This window comes from Cheilinus undulatus, linkage group 14, assembly GCF_018320785.1.
Source record: "Cheilinus undulatus linkage group 14, ASM1832078v1, whole genome shotgun sequence".
Lineage (NCBI taxonomy): Eukaryota > Metazoa > Chordata > Actinopteri > Labriformes > Labridae > Cheilinus > Cheilinus undulatus.
Genome location: NC_054878.1, coordinates 711,331 through 736,975, shown reverse-complemented (window position 1 = coordinate 736,975; position 25,645 = coordinate 711,331). Strand labels below are relative to the sequence as shown.

Genomic DNA, 25,645 nt, shown 5'->3' with positions numbered 1-25,645 from the left:
CTCCTGTCTGTCGAGCTCATCTCTGGAGCTGCACATGCCTACTACCTCATTTAGTCTCGTTGCTCTGATTGTCTCGTATTGAGTGTGTCGTCCAATCATCCTTCAGTCCTGCCAGTCTCAAACTTTTTACGAGAGAATTTCCAGATGAATGTGAAATATATTTGATGCAGTGGAGAAATGAAACAGTCCAGCTGGTGTATCACTGTATTTCTTCCCAGGGAAACTTTGACAGGATGCAGAGAGTGGATCTGCTTCAGCACATGCTGGTGTTTTTCTCCTGTAGGCTGCACTGGTTCAGACTGAGCTACCATCACGTTGTTGTTCATGACGGAGAAACTAAAACGTTTCATTCACTGTTTACCAAAATATGAACCTTTAGAGTGATCCTAATGCTTCCAAAGCAGGATACTATAACATGAGCACATGTTGAACGGTAACTGTTTACTTCCTGTTATCTTGTTTTGATGATCATGAGGAGCTAAAATCTTAATCATAATTGGATGTCTATTAATCGCCCAGCATGGCGGTGCTCCTGGTCAAAGGGCAGTGGTCGTATGTCAGTGACTGTTTTGGTTCTTGAGATTAAAATCTAAGAATTTGGCTTTTATCTTCACAGTTCATCTGAGTACAAACCAACCGTAACTCTCTCTTTTCTCACTCTACTCTCACATCATGTCTTTGCCCACCCGTGTTTCTTCCTTCCTCTTTCTGTCGTCGTCTCTCTTCCTTGAAACCAGGCAGTCTAATTAGCAGTTTCTGTCAGCTGGCTCCCTCGGGGAGGAACCTCTCATTGTGTGGACCCTTCAAACTCACAAACACAGACACAGTCTCACTGTCCTCCCTGTCACTCTTTCTCTCTCACACACATTTCTAAAACAAATATGCAAAACTTTCCAGACTTTGTTTTTTGTTCTTTTACTTCCATCTTCCTCTGACAAACACTTACTCCATCAGATTCTGAGAGTCAGACAGTCGCAGTCAGATCATTGTGAATTATAGTGTCATAGAACATCAGTGCTGTGCTTTACGTGCCGGTTTATCTCAAACATAAACTTTTTCTTTGTCTCTTCCTTTAACAAATGTTTGAATTGCTTTCATTCAGCCGCAGCCACGTATAAAATCCAGATACGCTGAGAGTCTGCTTCTATTCTGGATGCTTTCTGTGTGACACCACCACTCTCTCTGCTGTCCAAATTCATCTTTATTTATACATTTAAAAGTTCACATGATTGAAACTAAGAGAAAGCTGGAAGGAAGTGTCACATTTCAGCGGACGACCAATCTCACACCAAGAGTCAGCGTGTGGTCGATGACCATTTCACAGGTTATAGTTGAAAACAGGGAGGCGGATGTGTCTGCACTGATGCAGGCTGTGGATGTGTGGAAAGTATCAGTCTGTTAACAGAGACTCCAGCCTGCAGCGTTCTAAACTCATTTACACCAGAGTGGAGCAGTGGTTCCCAGCCTGGGGTCCGGGGAGCCCTACGGGGGCGCCAAAGATCTCAGGGGGGCACGGGACCCTGTCTGCTCTGACAGTCAAAATTAGATGTTAATATTAATGATTAGAAACATAATGTACCATGGTGTATGAGGGCCAACCTAAAAGAAAAGATGAATAAATATGAAGAGAATCTGTTGATCTCTGGTCAAAAAGGTCAAATTTGGGAGAGAAAAAAAAAATCATATTTTTGAAATTATGAATTCTTTTTATTTACATGATTTCAGAGTTTCAAATGTCAGGAAATAACAAGGATAAAAACAGGTTTCAGAGTTTATACAATCTTAAATTTTGACATATGGAACTCAAAAAATGTCAAGTTTTTTTAAATCATAATTTTACAGTGTGAAGTAAAAAATCAAATCAGAAAACCAAAGTGAACTCCGTGGTCAGATTTTGACTTTTGTGCTTTATGATCTCCAAAATTCAAATCCAGGGTTCAGGTACATTTGCTGCTTTTTAAGTCATTAAAATGTTTTGTTTTTTTTCTCATAAATTAACTTTTAAAACTTGAAATTTTTTAGTTTTTTTTTTCTTGAAATTAGCATTTCTTTTGTCCTAGAGTGGCCCTAGTGCACAGCTGTACTAAAGGCTTGATTAGACACAGATCTGTAGTCTGTATTTGCCTGTTATGTTGGGATTTTGTCAATGAAAACATTTACAAATGATGTGTACTTTTTCTGGGGGGTCAAAGGGGGCGTAGCCAAAAAACTGTTTGCTCAAACATGAACTATTTTGTGAAACTCTGCAGGCGGATATTCAGAGGGGGGAAGAACTTCAGTAGAGACTGGTGAGCAGGAGAGATCCCAGGTTACCTGGAGGTGTAGGTGTGCAAACTGAGCCCACAAACCCAGAGATCTACAGCTGTCTTAGTCACAACATCACTGATCAGAGGATAGAGGCTCATACACACCTGCACCATGCATCACCCTCTAGAGCTCCCTGCTTCAGAAACATCATGTCCTCTCTGCTGTGTAACTGTCCTCTGTGGTGTTATGCTTACAGGAGGATGCAGACATTCACACTCAGCCACGCGTTCACACGCTCTGTTCTGTATGATGTACTGTACATGTCTGCTGAGATTCCAACCATGCCCCTCTCTCACATGCAGATGTTCAGTGATGAGAATATTTTTCATTCCTTTATTCTGAAAGAATAAAGCTGTAGCCAGGAGCGATGATAATATCAGGCTCTGCAGTCAGAGTGATAGCTGAGGCAGGAGGTGGAGGAAGGGAGTCTGCTCAGCATGGCTTATATTCACATGTTTCATGAATCTGAATCTGAGCAGTCTTTTTCATCAGCACAGCAGATCCATGTTCATCAGTATCCCACCAAGGACAAGTGATGACAGCTTCTGCAGCCTGTTCACACTGTTAAATGTTCCCCTTCACTCCTGTATCACTCCATCTCCCTCGCCGCTGCACGCTTGTCTCCCACACTCGGATCCATTAGAGGATCCACATTAGAGGAATGGCTGTAATGATGGTCTATGAGGTACTCATCAAAAATATTTTAGCCACAGGAGACGTCGGCCAGCTCAGCGCCTTGATTGGGTGACTGTCAGGGGTGTAGGCATGGAAACTAGGCTGTGCATTAGAGCCGATAGGTGTGTCTGTTTCATGTAATGTCACTAATTTGAAGAAAAACTGAGCTTGAAACAACATTTTGATACACTAGATAGTTGTTTTTCATAATATAGCCAGTGCATTCCTCTACAGTATATGGATCCGTTCAGGTCTAAATATTTATGACTCGACTTGAACTTTGGTGAGTAGATAAATCAGTTGTGAAGTCTGATGTTACTGCATTTCTGTTTGAGAGCAATTAAAGGAAATATGAAGATGATCCTGCTGAAGCAGCACTGTAATGGCTGTAAGGTTTTACTCTAACTCAGTTTTTCTCCTCAACAAAGGACACAGCATGTTTTATCAAGTCAGCATCACTTATTCATGGGGACCACAAGTTGAGTCTTTATGCAATTAAAAAAATACTGAAGATGAAATTCCAGTCAGCTCTTTGGTTCTGCAGTTTAATTTGTGACACTGCTGCTGACTATCAAGGTTATAATAATGAATCTAAAATAAGCAAAACAACCAAACAGGACTGTATCATCAAGACTAGGTTACACCTAGTATATGGATGCCTGTAGAAATGAAATGACTGAAATGTGTGTTATTGCAGAGAGATTAGTGTTTGGGGTGTGTAGTTGTGCTGTCCCGTATGTCTGTGAGTTGAAAATCAACCATTAAAGTTTAAAACTTTAAGGCCTGTTTAAAACCAACAGCCCAACGGCCTCATCTACACCAGCTCCGGGGTTCAGTGTTCAGTACAAGAGGATCTGGCTGCAGACCTGGAGCAGGCCTCTACAGTGGGGCATTCAGCAGCACACCTCTATTGTCACCATGCTGTGGTGCTCTATGGTGCTGCTGAACGCCCCACCACAGAGGTCGGCTTCCGAACGCCCCAACACAGAGGTCTGCTGCTGAACGCCCCACCACAGAGGTCTGCTGCTGAACGCCCCACCACAGAGGTCTGCTGCTGAACGCCCCACCACAGAGGTCTGCTGCTGAACGCCCCACCACAGAGGTCTGCTTCCGAACGCCCCAACACAGAGGTCTGCTGCTGAACGCCCCACCACAGAGGTCTGCTGCTGAACGCCCCACCGTAGAGGTCTGCTGCTGAACGCCCCACCACAGAGGTCTGCTGCTGAACGCCCAACAATAGAGGTCTGCTGCTGAACGCCCAACAATAGAGGTGTGCTGCTGAACGCCCCACCACAGAGGTCTGCTGCCGGACGCCCCACCATAGAGGTCTGCTGCCGAACGCCCCACCACAGAGGTCTGCTGCCGAACGCCCCACCACAGAGGTCTGCTGCTGAACGCCCCACAACAGAGGTCTGCTGCCGAATGCCCCACCACAGAGGTCTGCTGCTGAACGCCCCACCGTAGAGGTCTGCTGCTGAACGCCCCACCACAGAGGTCTGCTGCTGAACGCCCCACCGTAGAGGTCTGCTGCTGAACGCCCCACCGTAGAGGTCTGCTGCCGAACGCCCCACCACAGAGGTCTGCTGCTGAACGCCCCACCGTAGAGGTCTGCTGCCGAACGCCCCACCGTAGAGGTCGGCTTCTGAACGCCCCACTGTAGAGGTCATCAGCCAGATTCCTCTTGTTCATTAAGGCGTTTACACTTCCTGTAAAGAAGAATTTCGCTGATGGTTGGAATAAATCAATCTAAAGTCCCAACAACCCCCCCCCCCCCCCCACACACACACACACACACACACACCACCACCTCCCTGCTTCCTCTTTCCAAACACCCCACCATTTCTGCAACTCTTGTTTATACTGCAAAATGCTCTTGCTTGTCGAGCCAATTCTGGCTGAGTAACATTTCAAAGAGGCCTCAGCCTAATTGCTTGCTAATGAGTAGACAGTGGTGGGTTTGTGTGCACCAGTAAACACACATGAAAACCTGCTCTTAGTGGAATATATTTGGGTGGTGTCCTCATTCAAACCCCCAAAAAGACCAAGCTGAGCGGAGATGGTGTTGAATGGTCCGCTCCTTGAAGATGAGGTGCACGGTTTGAACCAGAAAGAGATGTTAGCTGTGGAGATAATTGGCCATCAGACCTAGCCTTTCATGGCGTGTATTTAAATATATCCTGTATATGACTGTGGCTATATGTGTGCAGTGGATGAGTTCATGTAGAGGACAGGGGGAGGGTTCAAATTCTGCATTTTCAACAACATGAAGGACTTCCTGTTCCTATGGAAGGACTCTTTAATCTAGTACTGTGAATACAAATTCCTCTCCTAACCAACTTTTTTTCCGCTCGTCCTCCTCCCAATCATAGATTCCCTTTTTTCCACGCCGTGCTGCTGCTGCTGAACATTTCACTTTATAGTCTAACTTTCTTCAGCTGAAATGGCTTCTCCTTGTAACATTTGAAATAATGAAAAGTTAAAAGGCAGTGCATTATATCTTTCCACATTTCCCCCCACACTCCCTCCAGTCTTGCTCTTGAAATAAGGTAGAGTCCTGAGGGATGTTTTAAAGAGATGAGAGCTGAAGTTGTGCTACTTAAATTGGTATGTCCCGCCACACACAGACATGCAAAATAATAGTGGAAGAAAAGATACGAAATATCACCCTGCTCTCAAACATTTTCTGCAACCCTTCACATGTTTCTCTCTCCACCCCCGTCATTGTTACTGTGGTGTTACCTCAGACTTGTTTGTAGCCTCCTGCCCAGGAACCCCTGCTTTCATAATTTAGAGCACAGTCATCAATTAAACATTAACAAGAGAAACCTCTGTAGCAGTCTGCACTTCTTAAAAATAGTAATCAAATATGCATGTTTACAGTTTTATCCATGCATATTTAAGGCAATGATCCTCTGTGAATGCCTGAAGACTTTAAAGAATGCACGTAACTGTCTGTGGAACTTTATTAAAGTAGAATGTGTAAACAGATCTGCAAAAGGGTGCATCGTTGCAGATCGTTTGTTGATCTGTGTACACATCTGTGCATGCATTATTCTTATATTTCTGCAGTTGTATACATGATGACTTCATCTAAAAGACAAATTCGCCTGGCAGTCAATGCCGTTAATGTAACTATAATGGATGCATGATAGTGGATTTTTGCTGATGTGCCGATTTTTCCAAATTAATTTTACTGATACTGATATGTATATGAGTCCACACTTAAACTTAAGTCCTTTATAAATTTAAGAAATGTCCATGAGGAAGATGTGTTTGTGAAGCCCAAAACTCTGCAAACGTACTCCGACATATGGCCACAGCCAGTCGGCACATTTTTGTAGCTTATAGACTAGGGCTCAGCAATTAATCACAAATTACATTAAATCATAATATGTTCTGCTGCACTTTACAAATCACAGAAGTTTCAATATTTCTTTAATGTGAAATTTGTTAAAATACCAGTTTAGTATATCATTTTTTGCACCAGAGGTTTTATGCACATTATGCAAACATTCAAGTGTGGTGGTAATGGTGTGGCGAATGGTTTACAAAAATCCATCTTTTCATGTTTTATGTTTGTTTTTCTGTATCAAATGAGTAACATAAAAATGATAATGCCCTTAAACAAAGCAAAGGACATCACATTTACAATACGAGCAAAAATGGTCAGCCTATTCTATCTAAAACTGATAAAGCCTAGCGCTACTTCACGAAAGCTTCACCTCCTCCACCCTGGCTTCCTCCTTTAAAGACTAAAGCTTCACCTCCTCCACCCCAGCCTCCTCCTTTATAGACTAAAGCTTCACTTCCTCCACCCCAGCCTCCTCCTTTATAGACTAAAGCTTCACCTCCTCCACCCCAGCCTCCTCCTCTATAGACTAAAGCTTCACCTCCTCCACCCCAGCCTATTCTTTTATAGACTAAAGCTCCACCTCCTCCACCCCAGCCTCCTCCTTTATAGACTAAAGCTTCACTTCCTCCACCCCAGCCTCCTCCTTTATAGACTAAAGCTTCACCTCCTCCACCCCAGCCTTCTCCTTTATAGACTAAAGCTTCACCTCCTCCACCCCAGCCTTCTCCTTTATAGACTAAAGCTTCACTTCCTCCACCCCAGCCTCCTCCTTTATAGACTAAAGCTTCACCTCCTCCACCCCAGCCTATTCTTTTATAGACTAAAGCTCCACCTCCTCCACCCCAGCCTCCTCCCTCTATAGACTAAAGCTTCACCTCCTCCACCCCAGCCTCCTTCTTTATAGACTAAAGATTCACCTCATCCACCCCAGCCTCCTCCTTTATAGACTAAAGCCTTATCTCCTCCACCCCAGCCTCCTCCTTTATAGACTAAAGCCTTATCTCCTCCACCCCAGCCTCCTCCTTTATAGACTAAAGCTTCACCTCCTCCACCCCAGCCTCCTCTATAGACTAAAGCTCCACCTCCTCCACCCCAGCCTCCTCCTTTATAGACTAAAGCTTCACTTCCTCCACCCCAGCCTCCTCCCTTACAGACTAAAGCTTCACCTCCTCCACCCCAGCCTCCTCCTTTATAGACTAAAGCCTTATCTCCTCCACCCCAGCCTCCTCCTTTATAGACTAAAGCCTTATCTCCTCCACCCCAGCCTCCTCCTTTATAGACTAAAGCTTCACCTCCTCCACCCCCGCCTCCCTTATAGACTAAAGATTCACCTCATCCACCCCAGCCTCCTCCTTTATAGACTAAAGCCTTATCTCCTCCACCCCAGCCTCCTCCTTTATAGACTAAAGCCTTATCTCCTCCACCCCAGCCTCCTCCTTTATAGACTAAAGCTTCACCTCCTCCACCCCAGCCTCCTCTATAGACTAAAGCTCCACCTCCTCCACCCCAGCCTCCTCCTTTATAGACTAAAGCTTCACTTCCTCCACCCCAGCCTCCTCCATTACAGACTAAAGCTTCACCTCCTCCACCCCAGCCTCCTCCTTTATAGACTAAAGCCTTATCTCCTCCACCCCAGCCTCCTCCTTTATAGACTAAAGCCTTATCTCCTCCACCCCAGCCTCCTCCTTTATAGAGGAAAGCTTCACCTCCTCCACCCCAGCCTCCTTTATAGACTAAAGATTCACCTCATCCACCCCAGCCTCCTCCTTTATAGACTAAAGCCTTATCTCCTCCACCCCAGCCTCCTCCTTTATAGACTAAAGCCTTATCTCCTCCACCCCAGCCTCCTCCTTTATAGACTAAAGCTTCACCTCCTCCACCCCAGCCTCCTCTATAGACTAAAGCTCCACCTCCTCCACCCCAGCCTCCTCCTTTATAGACTAAAGCTTCACTTCCTCCACCCCAGCCTCCTCCCTTACAGACTAAAGCTTCACCTCCTCCACCCCAGCCTCCTTCTTTATAGACTAAAGCTCCACCTCCTCCACCCCAGCCTCCTCCTTTATAGACTAAAGCCTTATCTCCTCCACCCCAGCCTCCTCCTTTATAGACTAAAGCTTCACCTCCTCCACCCCAGCCTCCTTTATAGACTAAAGCTCCACCTCCTCCACCCCAGCCTCCTCCTTTATAGACTAAAGCTTCACTTCCTCCACCCCAGCCTCCTCCCTTACAGACTAAAGCTTCACCTCCTCCACCCCAGCCTCCTCCTTTATAGACTAAAGCTCCACCTCCTCCACCCCAGCCTCCTCCTTTATAGACTAAAGCCTTATCTCCTCCACCCCAGCCTCCACCTTTATAGACTAAAGCTTCACTTCCTCCACCCCAGCCTCCTCCCTTACAGACTAAAGCTTCACCTCCTCCACCCCAGCCTCCTCCTTTATAGACTAAAGCTCCACCTCCTCCACCCCAGCCTCCTCCTTTATAGACTAAAGCCTTATCTCCTCCACCCCAGCCTCCACCTTTATAGACTAAAGCTCCACCTCCTCCACCCCAGCCTCCTCCTTTATAGACTAAAGCTTCACCTCCTCCACCCCAGCCTCCTTTATAGACTAAAGCTCCACCTCCTCCACCCCAGCCTCCTCCTTTATAGACCAAAGCTTCACCTCTTCCACCCCAGCCTCCTCCTTTATAGACTAAAGCTCCACCTCCTCCACCCCAGCCTCCTCCTTTATAGACTTAACGCTTTTTGCACCCCCATATTCAGATTCATGCAACTATGGATTTTTTTGCTCACGAAATATTTTCTTTGTTTTCAATACACGTGGTCTTTTTTGTGAAATTATTTATTGCTTGAAATTGTAGAAATTTTAAAAAATTGCATATTAAATCCAAAACGCAATATAGCGGAAAAAAATTGCATTAGATTATTTTTGCAAATCGTTCAGCCCTATTATAAACTAGTTCAAAATTCAGCATAAATACCAAAAATTTACTTTTTAAGCTTCTGTTTTGCTGAAACTAATATCATGCCATTACTAACATGCATCCCGAGTAAAAATACAGCTCTGCTGACAAATAACGGGGCTGGCTGCATTCTTGACTAGATCAGCTGAGCTGAGAGAAAAAGAGTCATTGAAGTGTTCACAGCTATCAGCGTGTGCTCCCAAACAGCAGACTGTGGACTGTATCTAAGAGCTCTTGTATGTTTTTGTATGTTGATGTACCAGTGAGTTAAGTCGGTGCTACAGTCAGCCAAAGGGACATGGCATCACCTCTGTGGTCCCGCCAGCCTGCTCTGGTCTTTCGTGGCTCTAAATGGCACCACAGTCGGCCGTAGTGGGTGTTCTGGCTTCAAACAGAATCTTGGATCTTGAAATCATGTTGACAAACCGGCATGGACTGAAGGTAGGCAGCTGTAAAATGTTCAAGGTTTAATGGAAATAAGGTGAAAAACTAACTAGGTGCCCAGAATTCAAACTGCGTTTTCAGCCAAATGATTGAAGCGGATTTTCTTAGGTTTGAATCCTGGTTTTCATCTTAAATGTTAGTTCAGCTTTAGACCTGCTGGCTTTGATGTTCCATATGAGCCTTAATGTTTTCTTGTATTTCCGTCGTTCCCATGGAGCCTCTGTTGTTGACGTTTGCAGCGTGCTTATGACAAGCACAGACAAAGTCAAATTGACTTTGCACAGGCACACAGCATGGAGCTCAGATCAATATATGATTTATGAGCAGCCAAAGTTCTGCATGGCTCCCAGTGGAGCAGGCAGGGCTGCCAGTCATGTCCAGATTGCGTCTCTATAGGACCGACTTAATATTTCATGAGGATGTAAAAGCTCTGGTGTAATGGTGGCTGTTTAAGTCAGCATTGTGGCAAATGCTGATTGAGGCATTTTACAGCTTTTTCTACGAGCTAGGAGCACTTAAAGAGACAAATGTTACATAACCACTGACGGAGTGCTGATGCTTTTACTGCACCTTAATACCATCTGATACTGTAGAGGTTAACTTCATCAACCTGAAATAGTGTGTGATTGGCTGTAATATTGGATTTTCCTATTTGTTTTGATTATTCTACTTGTTAAAACTCTAATTTTAGTTATTAAATAGCATTTTTATGGCTCTATGCTCAGTGCTTTCAGGCTGGCTGTCCATCTGCACATGCTGTTTACATCTGGGCCATTCTTCTCAACACAACATCTCAAACGCTTGTGTCTTCTTCAGACTTTGCACTCATGTTCACTCTGACTCAGGGATGATGTGAATGGATTATGTAGGTCAAAGGTCAACGTCACTAGGCCTCATTTCCATCTGGTACCAAAACATCCGATACCTACCAGACTGAATTATAACACAGATATCGATACCTTATTTCACTACCCTGCCAACCCAAACAAACGGCCCGCTCTCCACTTTCTTATGTTCTTCTGGCATTTTTCAAGATCTTTGATGAATCGTCTGATACCCAGACAGCTTTTATTCTCCCACCAACCTTCAACGCACTTTTTCTCTGAAAAGTATGGATTCCGGCCCCGTATAAAAAGGAGCAATTTAGCACCGGTATCAGGAGAAAACCCAGATGATACCCAACCCTACTTAGATTCCTGGTGGGAGCAAAGAACCACCAAGTGGTGGCTCTTGTAAAATTTGACATTCTTATTAGTGTTGCATTTTTCCACTGCTTTGAAATCTCTGTATTAATATGGTAGCACAGCTGCCCACTAGGGTTGGGTATTGTTTGGGTTTTTGTCCTAAACTGGTGCCAAAAAGGTACTTTTTTATGGCGTTGGTGCCTAAACTGTGCCTGAATCAATACTTTGAGGGAAAAAAGCTTAGAGCATAAATTTCCCAAACCCCTTTGGGAAATTTATGCTCTAAGCTCTGTTGACATCTCCGCACAGCCGGCTCCAAAGTCTGGGTCCTCTTTGTATTTGTGCTTTTTTTTTTTTTTTTACTGAAAGCAGAATTGCAATGACAGTAACTAACTTACACTTTCCTCATTCATGTTGTTTGAATTGATCAAAATCTGGATTAAATGCAGTTTGTCCTTCTGAAATTTGGAACTTGCAGAAAGTGCAACATTTCTTTAACCTACAGTGTTTGCCAAAATACCGGTTTAATTCAATATTTTGCAGCAGAGATTCTATGATCATTATGCAAACATTTAAATACATACTTTTGTAAATATATTAACAATATTTCTTCTTTCCTTGTTTTTATGTTTTTCTTAAATCAGAATGAGCATGAATGAATTTACAATATGAGTCCAAATGAGACTAATTGACGTTCATAATTAGACCATTGTGTATCCACTGTTTGCTTATTATTGTGTAATAATAATGTAACAGATGTAATAGGTAGTAAATAGAGTAGGCTAGAAACAGAAGACTAAGAACGTCTGCTGGAGGGCAGGGACCAGTAAATAAAGACCAGTAAAAAGGGTATTTGAGTTATATGATGTGTATTATACAAATTAAAGGTGCAAATGGGATCCCAATATTTACAACACTGCAGGTTTACAATACAGTTCAAGAGTGTGAAAACTCAATAGTCTCTGACGAATAGTTCAATCAACACGCAAAAATCCAAAAGTCCTTTCTTCCACAAATGTGAAGCAACGTATCATAACCTAGTCCGTTATGTTTATTGTTTAGGGTGGACTGTCCGGAAGCGCATAAATGTGGAGTGAGTTGTAGGTGGATTCGATGCGTAGCTTCGAGTTGGAGGGAGAACAGAAAGACAGGCAGCACAGCCTCCTACCAGACCATGGATAGTTGCACACAGAACAGGGAACGGGGTCAGCTCCAGGCCGATGTCACTAGCTCGCCATCACTTTAACCCTTTCATAGGGCACCTGGCCTGTATACACAAACAGGGCCATTAAGAACCACAAGACATTTCTTTCCTATTCATGTGTGTACATAATATGGTAATAACATGAAATGCTAATAGCTAAGCTAGCATTAGCATAGCTGCAAACACCATAGAATTTACTCTTGAGTACAAAAAATGCTTATGCAATACATCCAACCACATGTTAGCAATTAGCATTAGCATGCTAGCATTAGCATGCTAGTTAGCATTAGCTTATTCAACTTTAAATAACAAAATTATACACAGAATACAAAGACAGTTTAATTAAACAACATGTTAGCATTAGCATGTAGCTTGTGGCTAATGCTAAGGTCATTGCATTCATTTGTGTTTAAACTCACCAGTTCAGTAAGCACAATGCACAAGACAAGACAAGTTCCCCAGTCACAAGATGATCTATTTTGGTTCCTGAAAAGGGGTATACAAACTCTTAGTTTCAACCAACTTAAGGTGAATTGTGAATTGTTTTAATTGTTTGGAGGTACTGACCTGTAAGCTGCTGTCCCTTCACTTCTCTCCCACACAACTAAAGGAAAGGAAGTCAGGGCAGCTTAAACATTACCTCCAAGGGATGTGATTGGATATCTAAGACCATGTGAACCTGTCATGTGGTGTGTATATGGGAGGTGTAGAAAACCAGTACTGGATCAGAATGGAATGGATTGGATTTCATTACTTAAATAGGTGGAAAACTAGCACTGGCCTACAGGGAATGGAATTAAACCCTGGGTTACAATTGCAATTAGATTATGTTTATTGCTTGTGTTTAAAAATGAGGAACTTTTGGCCTTTGAATAATTGCATATTTATTCACAGTCACAATACTGGAAAAGGAAATTGCAATTAGATTACTTTGCTCATCATTCAGCCCTGGTTAGAAGCCGTATGAAGCCACGAGACGGGCATGAAAGCAAAGATGAAGCTGAAGCACAGTCATTGCTGCGGTCTCCTATAGCTGCATTAGTGTGGGCTTTTAGACGGTTTCAGGGAAGGCCGAAGCATGTTTTAACTCATCTGGAATGTTTTATCCAAATGGAGTTGAGGTTAAATACAGTAACAGAACAAATTAACTCTTTGTTTTCTGTATATTCCCATCAGATATTAGGATACTTATCACTTCTTTATTCTTTGTCCCTACAGAGGGAGAGACTGCGGAACATCGAGAGGATCTGCAACCTGCTGAGGAAGGTAAGCAGGAGGCTGGTTTGTTTTTCACGGGTCATCATCCAGTGAGAATGTTCCTGCTGACAGTGGGACAACAGAGGGAAGTTCAAAAACCTGACTCTGTGTCTGACATTTCATGTTGTATTACCCATGTACAGTGGCGGGAAAAAGTATTTGCCCCCTTTCTGATTCCTGTGGTTTTTGTATATTTTTCACACTTACATGTTTTGGATCTAAGACCTGCAGGCCTCACTGGCCCCAGTTAAGGTCAGACTGCAGGACTCAACCATGAGAAACATCCTGATAGTCCCCAAGACTTCTGGAGAAATATTCTGTGGACTTCTGAGACAGAAATAGAACTTTCTAGAAGGTGTGTGTCCCGTTCCATCTGGAGTAAAAATAACACAACATTTGATAAAAAGAACATCATGGTGGTGGCACTGTGATGGTCTGGGGCTGCTTTGCTGCTTCAGGACCTGGACCACTTGCTGTGATTGATGGAACCATGAATTCTGCTGTCTACCCGAAAATCCTGAAGGCCAACATCCAGCCATCAGTCCATGACCTCAAGCTCCAGCGCTCTTGGGTTATGCAGCAGGAAAACGACCCGTAACACACCAGCAAGTCCACCTCTGAATGACTCAGAATAAACAAATGAAGGTTTTGGAGTGGCCCAGTCAGAGTCTGGACCTAAATCCAACTAAGATGCTGTGGTGTGACCTTAAACGGACTGTTCATGCTGGAAAACCCTCCAATATGGCTGAGTTCAAACAATTCTGTGAAGAGGAGTGGGACAACATTCCTCCACAGTGATGAGAAAGACACATCCGCAGTTATCACAAACGCTTGATTTCAGTTATTGCTGCCAAGGATGGAACAACCGGTTATTAGGTTCAGAGGAAGATTACTTTTTCACTTAGGGCTAGATAGGTTTGGATTTTTTCCCCTTAATAAATAAAATACAATTTTAGAAACTGCATTTTCTATTCACTTGGGTTTTCTTTGTGAGATCTTAAATTTGGTTTGATGATCAGAAACATTTATGTGTGATAAATATGCGAAAAAATCAGGAATCAGAAAGGGGGCACATACTTTTTCATGGTACTGTATGTATATCGTCATGGCTATGTCACATTCAGTCAGGTTTCCAGTTTTTATGCCTTCTATCTTTGCTATCACATCCCTGCCAGTATGCTTTAATAATTTCCTTATGTAATTAAAGGCAAGGCTTCTGCTTGACTCCTCGGTGCTTTATTTTAAGTTTACTGGATGATAGAGTTGCATATCAATGTTCTACAGGTCTGGTTCCAGTAGTTCAGCTTTAATTAATTTTCGATTTGAACAGTGAAGCCTCCTTTGTGCTCCTCCCTCATGTTGAACTGACATCAAAGCAGAGACAGAGATTGAGAGGTTCATGAGCTGCTCTCATGTTGTGTGAGCGTCAGTGATTTTGCCTGGAGGAGGAAGTGTGGGGATGAAAAAGAAGCCTCCTCCCAGCTTTAATGTGACATCTGTTTATCCCTCCACCTCTCTGAAACTCGCTGTGCGCCTGCACAGCTCATGTCTGTGCGTGTGCATGTGTGCATGGTCCAATGTGTATTTCTGTTGATGCTTGAGGTTCATTGGTTGAACAGCTGATCTTGGTTATCAGTGTTGTCAGCCCCAGCCTTCAGGCCCTGTGGGCCCTTGGGATGACATCCTCCCTACGGTGCTTGTGCAGAGACAAATGCACCCAAACACACATAGAAGCAACACTCAGTGCATCCAGACACAGTTTTATCAGCCCTGCAGTTGTGACTCACTGTGCAGAGATCACTGGAGGTAGCTGCTTTTGTGCCACAGTTTCATCTGGTGCTGGACTATTTATCATCAATCCTGCCTTTAGCTTTCCACCATCATGAAAACAGGATAACGCTGATGAAAATGTGGTTTTGTGTAAAGGATTCGTCATGTGGTACAAGTTTCATTGCTGTTGTTGCATCTTGCCCATTAAAGTCGTTTTGTTGAATAATTGCTTTCGTATATTATTGGTCAGAAGTGTGAAAAAGGTTTAGTATTTTTGCAGATCTGTTGCTCTTAAATGTTGCCAATCATCAAACAAATTTTAATATCAGACCAAAACAAACAAACAAACAAACAAATAAATAGAAAATGCAGTCTTAAATAATTTCTTTTATAAGGGAAAAAGCCGTCCAAAGCTAGCTGTAATCACCCAGAGAACCTAAGACCTGGTTTCGCCACCACTGGCAGCAACAATTAGTCCTTTACATCGCTGTGGAGGACTTTGGCCCACTCTTCTTTGCAGAATTGTTTTAATTCAGCCACATTGGAACAGCCTATTTAAGGTCAAGCTACAGCATCTCAGTCTGATCGAAGTCCGGACTTTATTAAGCCACTCCTAAACCTTCATTTTTAAGCCCTTAGAGTTGGACTTGCTGATGTGTTTTGGATCTTTGTCCTGCTGCATAATCCAAGTGTGCTTGAGGTCATGAACTGATGGCCAGATCTGTCAGTCCACAAAATATTTTCCCAAAATCCTTTGGGATTATCAGGCTGTCTTTAATCACATATAAGACTACCTTTGTGTTCTTTTTGTCAGCGGTGGTTTTGGCCTTGGAACTCTCTCATGATGCCATTGTTGACCGGTCTCTTTCTTATTGTTGGAACATGAACTCTGACCTTCACTGAGTCAGTGAGGCCTGCAGGTCTTCAGATGTTGTTCTGGGTTTTTTTGGGACCTTCTGGATGAGTCATTGACACACTTCTGTAGTCACGTTGGTAGGCCGACCACACCCCGGAAGATATACCACTGTTCCAAGTTTTCTCCATTTGTAGATAATGGCTCTCACCATGATTGGCTGGAGTCCCAAAGCCTTGGAAATGTATTTGACATCTACCAGTCTGGAAAGGGTTACACTAACTTTGTTTCTCTTCTGCTGTATCAGGCCTGATGAATGGTGTTGACAGACAATGATTCGTGTGCCTGAGCCTGTTCACTGGTTTCCAGTACAGAATCATGCAGTAGGCAGTGGTTTCCAGTACAAAATCATGCAGTAGGCAGTGGTTTCCAGTATAGAATCATACAGTAGGCAGTGGTTTCCAGTACAGAATCATGCAGTAGGCAGTGGTTTCCAGTATAGAATCATGCAGTAGGCAGTGGTTTCCAGTACAGAATCATGCAGTAGGCAGTGGTTTCCAGTACAGAATCATGCAGTAGGCCAGAAAACCACATGCATCCAATATTGACCTTTGGCCTTGTCCCCTTTGCACGGAGATTTCTCCAGATTCTCTGAATCTTTGTTGATATTCTGTACTGCAGATGGTGGCTTTGCTGTGCTGCCTGTACATTTAATGGTTGTTGCTTCTAGTCAGTGAAAGGTAATCAGAGTGGAAGGTAACTGGGCAAAGCAGAATTAGACAGTTGGAAAAGAGGACGGCAGAGGTAGAGGTAGAGGTAGTGGTCAGTGGTCAGCAGAAGTTAAGAGAGTCCTTCACTGCTTCAGAATCGTATTGAAAAGTTATTTATGCTCGATAAGAAGAAAAATAAATGAACCCCTGCACTTCAGAGACCTACATCTCAATTACTGTCCATTTTATCAATAGTAGGAAATGCATTCCTGCTTTAACCTAGGGTGATAAATGAGACCAATGCCAGGCCTGTCAAGGATGTAGATAAGAGACTATAAAGGAATGAAATCTGACTGAAAAGACCTGCTGCTTTGTTGAAAAATACTGCTGTAGTGCAAATCAATAACAGGAGCTATCAATATTCCCTTTCCCCCCTCACTCACCATTTTCAGTGTAAGGAAAAGCAGGTTGCAAAGCTCTTCAGTCAAAACTCTTAAGATTCCAGGAGGAATGTAGTCGTTGACACCCAGGATTGTTGCTCTGCTTCAGGACTGTGCAGAATCAGTGTCTATTTATTCTGTTTTAGTACCGTATCTACAAAAGCATCTGCACTAATCATATACCAACATAAACACTCTAGTTTAGTACGGTAGTTGTGCACACTGTGCAGCTGTACTACCAAAGGCAAAGTGGCAAATGACTACAGACTACAAACTTCTAACCAGGAACTCACTCTGTACAGACATGATGGAACAAGCAGTGAAAAACCAGGGCTTCTGTCCATTAGATTACACAATAATGTGACATGCTGTATATATGGAGCTGTCCATGGTGCTGAAACTCAATGCCTCAGAATGCACTGTATCTGCACCACTCCCTCATTGGTTGTTTTCAGTATTTACTGGGAAAGTTTTAGTGGCGTAGTGGCACTAATAAATTAATATGGGAGGGAAGGGAACATTTTTTTTTTATGTTTCATTGTTAGTGAAAGTAAACAGGAGCCATGAAAAACCACAACCTATGAACATTTGCATTGACTTTCATCAATGAATTTAGCACCAGTTAAACTGGCACTCTGGTTGGTGGTGCCTAGAGTCAACACCACTGGCGTTGGTATGGACAGTTTAACATGATCATACGATGGTGCGTATGCCGTAACATGCTGTTTCATTCATTGGAACAAGGAACTTGTTTCAGACAGTTTGTTCTGATTGCAGGATAGAGTAGCAGAGAACCACCGTCATATATCACCGCTACCATTGAAGTCACCTTTTTTGGGTCTGGTGGCAGAATTTATATACTGTGCTCTGTAAAAATCCTCCATGTGCTAAGAACAGGCTATTGATCTCAAGGCTCTTTTAAAAAATGTTGCTTACACACCAAAATGTAGTTGAGGATTTAGGGCCTATTCTATATTTCTAATGGAAATGGACCCTGCCAGACCCTGGCAGCAGCTTCAGACCTGGAAAGAGAAGTGAGGTGGGTTTCTCATCCAACATGTTAACAATGTTGGTATCATAAGTCCCGCCTCATCTTGATTTTGATTGGTTGGTAAGAGTGAATATACAACTGATGAGTGGAGGTACTAAAAAAGTTAACTAATTTAAACTGAGAGGTTGTTGAGCGTGGCGACAGCTGACACTGAGGGTGTTTTTGCACTTTAAAAGCTGTTCTTTGTTGGTTCTGTACTAAAAATGAGCTCTGGCATCACAAACACTAGTGTCTGTGTACACAGACCCTGAGGGATCCTAATCACATGGATATAAAACCTCCTAAATCCTGCTGATGCATGTAACCATGCATATCAATCTCTAAAGAAGCGGCTCAGAACCATCCCACTGTGGTGGTACTGTATCGTCATGTTGTCTGACCATGTTCTGGGTACGATTAAGAGTTTTATCTACTGGCTCAGGAACTAAAGCAGAAACTGGCTCTAAGAAAGGACAACCATGCCAAGTGCCTCAAGTGACAATTTTCCTTTTTCAAACATCAAGTCAAATGTATTCTATTTTTTTAGTTTATGAACTTCATGCTCAAAATCCATAAGCTATATTTCTCCTGTTGTGGGGCCTGTCAGAAAGGATGCCTGAGGTGCTGTTGCAGGAGGATCTGCTGCATTGTGGAGGCTTTTCCTCCTTTCTGCAGAGCTCCTCTTTCCTCCACTGAAACTATTCAGCTCTGTCCAGCTGGCACAGTCACAGCACGGTGGTCCTGATTGATTTGGTTAAAAGCTCTGGCTGCTTTTCTTCATGTTGGCATGCCTATTTGATAGTTTCACTACAAACATACACACACATGGATGGGCGCCATCTTTGTTCTCTGTAGAGCGGTTCTGTTCTGACGGGCTTTGGACACCTGCAGACGACAGTAGCTTGGAGGGGATGTAGTCGGTTCTGTACTCTCAGCTCTGTGTGTCAGTGTTGTTCATTGGTTATGCAGACTTGTGGCTTGAAGCACTGAGTTGGTGCGTTGTCACAGCAACAGAGCAAACCTGAGCGTACTCATTAGTGCTTTTCCTTCCTTTATTTTTGGGCCGGTGTTGCCCCTTTTGTTTCTTCTCCTCCTCTATTTCTACATCGCCTATTTCCCCTCTCTCTCTCTTCCCCTCCCTCTCCACACCGTCTTATGCGTAGTAATGAGTGGGTGGTTGAGGATGAGAGCAGCACCTTACTGATTTCTTTCTCAGGTGCTAAGAGTATATTCCACCATGCAGTCTTCAGAGCCCTTGCTGACTTTCACTTCTGTTGTAAGGCAATTATTAAATCAGTGACTTTTAAAATGATGTCTGCATTTCACTAGGAAACAGTCATATAAAGATTTTAGAGCATAGATGACATCTGCAGCTCCTGAGAAATGAGAATAAAAACCTAACTTCTAAATTTTTGCCTGCATTTTGTTGTTATCCCTACTGTCACAGTCAGCTCTTTACTAACACCTATACCATATACTCATCTCAGTCAACCCCATCTACAAAACTGTAAGGTATTAATACAACCCCAATTCCCAAAAAGTACAGGCGCTGTGTAAAATAAAAACAGGATACACTAGCATGCAGATCTCATAAATCCAGTTTATTTATGATAGAGCATAAGCAGGGGCAGGCAGGCCAGTAGCTAATACTATCAGCATTAGAAATCTAAAAGTGCTAGACCAGCCATCTGCACCCATTGAGTGTCTCTCATGGCCTTGAGTAACCATGCAAAGAGTCTTGTCCCTGTTTTGATTTTATGGTCTTTAAATGCACACAGAGAAACTTGTTTTTTTATCTTCCTGCATACATGATAAATACATGTATCCCAGATCATATTTCCAGGGATGCACTGATGCATCGATATCAGCTGGTATGAGCCCTGCTGACAAACATCAGCCAGCTGTAAATCATGTTGTGTGAGCAGACATCAGTGGCCAATGTTACTGGCATGTCCAGTCCCTGCAGTCACCTAGGTCAACTCACTGCTAATTCAAAGAAAGAGTTTTGGACAAATCCTGATCTGTTTTCAAACATGAGCGGAAATGTTGCTGTAGTGGGAGTCCTACACCAAAGTATATGCACAAGCATCAGCTGAATGTTTAATTAAACATCAGCATCAATATCAACCCTAATTTCTACAATCAGTGCACAGTAATCAGGGCATCTGGATAACAAAGGCCCCTGTGATTTTATTTTATTCATTATTTTATTTATTTATTTTACTAAACTCACCAGGGAAATTTAGTAATCAGTGAAAAAGGGGTAAATGTGGTTTAACAGTAACCTTGCAGAGCTGATGGATTAGCCAGATTCCATGTCTGTCATCACGCAGATCCATCTCACAGAACTTCAGTCTGAAACAACTGTGCCAGGTCTTTGAATGTTGTACTGCAAGCAGGAAACAATGCAAGCTGCCAGTGAAATGATGAACTTGGAGGTGGCTTCAGCATAGCACCAAAGAAATGAAGCAGGCAGGATCAGCACCACGGAGAGCTCCACAGCTCTACAGGACCCACTGAGCAAAAGCCCTCAATACTCTCACTTCCTCTTCTGATGTATGTCATTTAAACAATGTTTGGAAATATAACTTAATGTTGTGGTGTGCTCTGACAGACGCTTCTATTTCTCTGCCTGTAGGCCCAGGAGATGGAGAATTACAGCACAATGTGTGGCTGTGCTCTTGTGAGCAGGTGTCTTCCCTCACTTTAACTTTTTGACAGAAGTTGTATTTAATGTCAGGTCATTGCTGCTGCATTTGCTTTATATATATATAAAATATATTTTACCGTATCGTTAATGTTCTACACCTGAAGATGGATTCTGAGCTCTCAGAGTCCAGCTGGACATCTGTAGGGCATCAGGTTGCTCTGGTGATGCACTTGTCTCTTATTTACTGAGTGATTTTAGATATTAAAGTGTGTAGCAGTAAACAACAGATTTATGTATGGCATTGTAGTGTAAATTATCTTCACATATCAGTGAAAATTTAACACTCAAGCTTTGCAGGTCTGTAACCAAACTGTCTTTTTATTGGCTGGGATGGAGTGACCTGAAAGATTTTGATGATTAACCCAGTCCAGAGGCTAGACAAGGCAGGACAGACAGACAGCTGGCTAGCTTGTGCATTAGTGGTGTTGGACTCTTCAGTATCATCGAGACTCATGCAGTGAAAGTTCCTGCTTTGGAGAGAAGCCTGAAGAGTTGGGTCTGGACCTTTCTCATTACGCTGCAACTTGATCTGAAGCTTGAACCTGTCTTGTCTTTTGTGGATTTCAGTGCGTTCTAAGTTGTTTTTTTTTTTTGTGTTTTTTTTCTGAAGATGTTTTTGTCATTGTTAAGATGACACCATGATACATGGAGGACTACAATACTTTCTCACTGATAAACACCCCTCCCTCCACACTGCTTCCTTCACTTCTGACCTCAAAGCTCTCACTGGAGTTCTTTAGTTTTTTCTCCTGTCCTCTGTCCTTTTACTCCCTCTCTACCCCTCTGTCTCCTATTTGTGTGTGAGTGTTGGGGGGTGAGGTGGGGGTGGGGGGTTGGAGAGAGATGAGAGAGGAGCCAGAAATTAAGCGTTGCTCTGCTGAGCTGTGATCTCTGCTGCTGCTAGGGTTAGGGCTGCGTGTATGTGTGTGCTGGTATCGTCCTCATGCAGGGGTCCACTGCTGCAGCAGTTGTTTCAGTGCAGCTGTCTAGGCTAACGGGGTCATTCAGAACTGTGTACAGTCTGGATTAGTTGATGGAAGCCATGGTTTCTATGGTTACACCCCTCATTAAAACCTGTAATAGGCCTGACTACCAGCATCTCAGTGACCAGCATCTGTGTGGGACATTGCTGAGCTAGCTAGCTGATCAGTTAGCTAGCTGATTAGCTAGCTAACTGATGAGCGATAACCTGAGCACGCTGTAGATGTACAATTTATGTATTGAGAAAACATCAACACAAGCTCAATTTAATGAAACTAAAAAGGGAACTAATAAACTTTTATTGACAAAAGTATTTGTCCACACCTGTTTCCATCAGACATGTGGCCACAGGTGTGTGAAACGAAATGTTGTGGGAAACCCTCCAAGAAGAGTGGAGGCTGTTAGAGCTGCAGCAGGAGGGGCAACTCCACATTAAAGTCCATGGATTTAATACATCATTACAGGTGTATTGGTCAGGCGGCCGGATACTTCTGCTCATATAGTAGTGGCACAGTAAATGTGCTAACTCAAGTTTAATTCTTCGATAGTCTTCATCAGGCAGCCCAATGAAACCATTTGCCTGCTGTTTTATTCTAAATCGACGTATTTGGAGCAGACATGTAAGCAGAAAAAAGGCAGAAGCAGGTAAAGAGATGGAGTCTAGACACCTGGGAAATAAGGAGGGAAGATTCCTAATGTGTCCTTGTATTCCATCAGGAACAGGAGAAACCAGCATTTCATTTCTACAGAATGACCCCGCTCTCTGAATAAAGCACTGATGCTAATAGTTGTGTAGTAGTTCGGCAGTCCTCAGTCCTTTACAGCGTTCTAATATTTATGAAACAAATATGAAAATGATGAATGACTGGACAATATTCAGAATGAAGACTGTCCCAGAATGAATAAACAGTTGGCATTATCTCTGCAGGCATTTCATTCAATCCTTTAACAAAGTCTAAAACATGAGGATTAGTACAGGAAAGCTGAAATGTAACTCAGGTTAGCTGAGTTACTTCAGGACAGTGCATCACATGACCCTCTGTGTGTGTGTGTGTGTGTGTGTGTGTAATAGCTCCTCTGCACTCTTTCCCCCCTAGTTAAGAGGAAGTATGAGAAATGAATGAGATATAACGATCCACCACTGTTATCGGCTATGATTTAGGAATGAGATGCAGTGTTTCCTGTCCTCTATAACAGATGAACACAGGCCTGAACTATTTATTTTTATGGGGCAACAATGACAAACTCTGTCCAGCTGTGATTCACTTTACAGGAAGTTGATGAAAACTTAGGGACTACTTTAGAGAAGACCAGAGATCGGTGCCAGCGCTGTGCCAGGCCTTGGCGTCTGAGTAAATACGCGTCTATTTATGCATGTGTTCATCTTTGCCAACATCACTGACTGGAGTTCTGTCATCACTTTAAAGCATCCTCACATTTATTATAAGCGTGCGCTCATCTTCAGCTAGTCAAGACAGCAGTTAGAGCAACACTGTAACTATCTTTAATACCCCAGGATCTGGTAACACTGACATTAATACTAACCAAGCCACACTGATCTGGTTATGTGTTGGTAAATAGTTTTGCCTGTTTTAGCTCATTTCTTGTGTGTCTGTGCTTTATGTTTTTGCTGCTAACTTGATATCGGAGTTCTTGCTAATATCCTATTTATAAATCCATTTAAGTCATCAATGCCAATAAATAAATGTAGTTGGGCTCTAAAACTTCAGACCTCTAAAGACACGCTAAAGCAGGGCTATTCAATTACAAACTCAACTGGGCCAAATATTAAAATCAAGAAATGTAGCCGGGCCAGACATGTTCGGTGCCCAGTAAGTAGCTGGTAATGTTAAATTTGGAACCAAGACAGATGAAAATTATTCACTTTTTATTCAAAGTGTTCCTTTGAAATTTGGCAACGTGACAAAAACACATCAAAAAGTTCATAAAAACACAACAACAGAGCTGTTTGAATATAACCTGAGGTAGTAGAAGTGTTTTTACACTTGAATACAAATAAAATAAATGGAACAGGCATAAGGCTTAAGATGCATAAAAACTGAATCTGCACGGCCGCAGCTACAGTTGAAAGGCATGTTTTATACTCGGTACCTTGGGGCTACTTCTGTTAGCATTGCTAGCCACGCTTCAACAAAACGCAGTGCATTGTAGGTAGACTGTTGCTACGCTACGCAAGGTGTTGCATTTATGGTCTCAAATACTGTGGGAATTTATGAAACTTGTGAAACAGGTTGCCCTCTGCATCTCTGGCATGACCACAGACTTGAGGTTGGTTCTGGGCTGCTAACTGAATAGCCCTGCTCTAGAAGACTTTAGCTACATAGATCTATGAGTCCTGCCTAACACTCCACAAACGTATTCATACATGAGGCAAAAAGAGATTTTTACAACTGCTGATACAGGTAATTAGCTTTTAAGCTAACATTGGCAGCACTTGTGCGTCTCTAAGATGAAGAATCTCAGTAATGTCTGAATCTGATGGTTTAAGTGCAACATCCTATATGGTCTGCACCAAGAAATTTAGAAGCCTTGATCATTTTTTTGGTCCTTCCAACAAAACATTAGAAAAAAAAAAACCCTGGACTACTGCCTATCTGACTTTAGCACTGGGCTAATCTGATGCTAAATGCATACATGATAATGGTGTTGGACACTGCAGGCTTTACACTAACACTCCATGCCTTCAGTAGAGCTTGTAAAGGGCTTTTCTAGTCTTATGGTGACTCAGAGCACTTTTTCACTGTAGGTCACACTTTCCCATTCACTCCACATTCACACACTGATGACAACAGCTGCTATGTAGTTTAGCCTTCAGTGTTAGCCAATCCCAGTCACCACTGACCCAGCTGACCCAGCTGTGGGTCTACTGAGCCACCGTTGCCCTGATGGCCAGAGAAGAGCAACACTCCATTAAAGCTCCACTGCCTCCTGAGAGCGACAGGTTAGCAGCATCACTCATTCTTTTAGTTCCTTCAGTAATGCTGTCCAGGTGTTTTCAAGTCCAGCTACAATTCAACAAAAGATCTCTCATGCTCTACAGGAAAGAATGATCTTACCTTTTGATTTCTTATTGTCTACAGTATAACGGCTGTGATCAGGACTTGCATTAGGGGGAAATCCTAAAAAGTTAAATGCCTGTATAGTGGCAGGGCGTATTGCCCAATTAGGGCCAAGTGTGTTAAAACATACTCATGTAAGCGTGTGTGTGAGCCCGAGCCTCCTGACAGTCATGCCATGTTGATTCAGTGAGAGTGAGGCTAACGGCGCCTGCTGCTGCTGCAGACTAAGGTGTGAATCTGCTGTCACTCTTTAACTATTTAGCAGTGTTTCACTTGTTTGGCTTTCTATGTGACTGCACAGTTTCACCTCCTGACAACTGCGTGTTTGCCCACTCAGGCATAAACAACTCTGGCCACATGTAGTCCCATCGTAGGACGCGGTCTATGTGGTTAATCTAGACAGCTGAAGCTTGTAACCAGGAAGATCCACAGTTATGCTTCGGCCCCTCCATTTATCCATATCCATAATGACTGTTGGTCCTAGCATTGGTCCTAACCTCCTGGATCATTTTTACTTCCTTATGGAGCTGAAATATATCTTTAAGTTATTGTTGGGTTTTTAAGTTCTCTTGAAATCTGTTGTAGCGTCCTGAATTTTGGTTTAACTATGAAGATTTGACATTGCAAGTTAGAGGGTTTAGTTCAACGTTCCCATCCACACAGAAGTATGATGGCACACCTCAGCAC

The 25,645-nt window shown here is 43.0% G+C and overlaps 1 protein-coding gene across 1 annotated transcript in view; it reads left to right on the top strand.

The window, feature by feature from the left end:
- cnih3 (cornichon family AMPA receptor auxiliary protein 3) overlaps positions 1–25,645 on the top strand; it is a 143,771-nt gene that overhangs the window by 58,338 nt on the left and 59,788 nt on the right. The window contains exon 3 of the mRNA XM_041805752.1: positions 13,346–13,393. Coding sequence (XP_041661686.1) covers positions 13,346–13,393 — 48 coding nt within the window. The remainder of the gene's footprint in view (positions 1–13,345; positions 13,394–25,645) is intronic.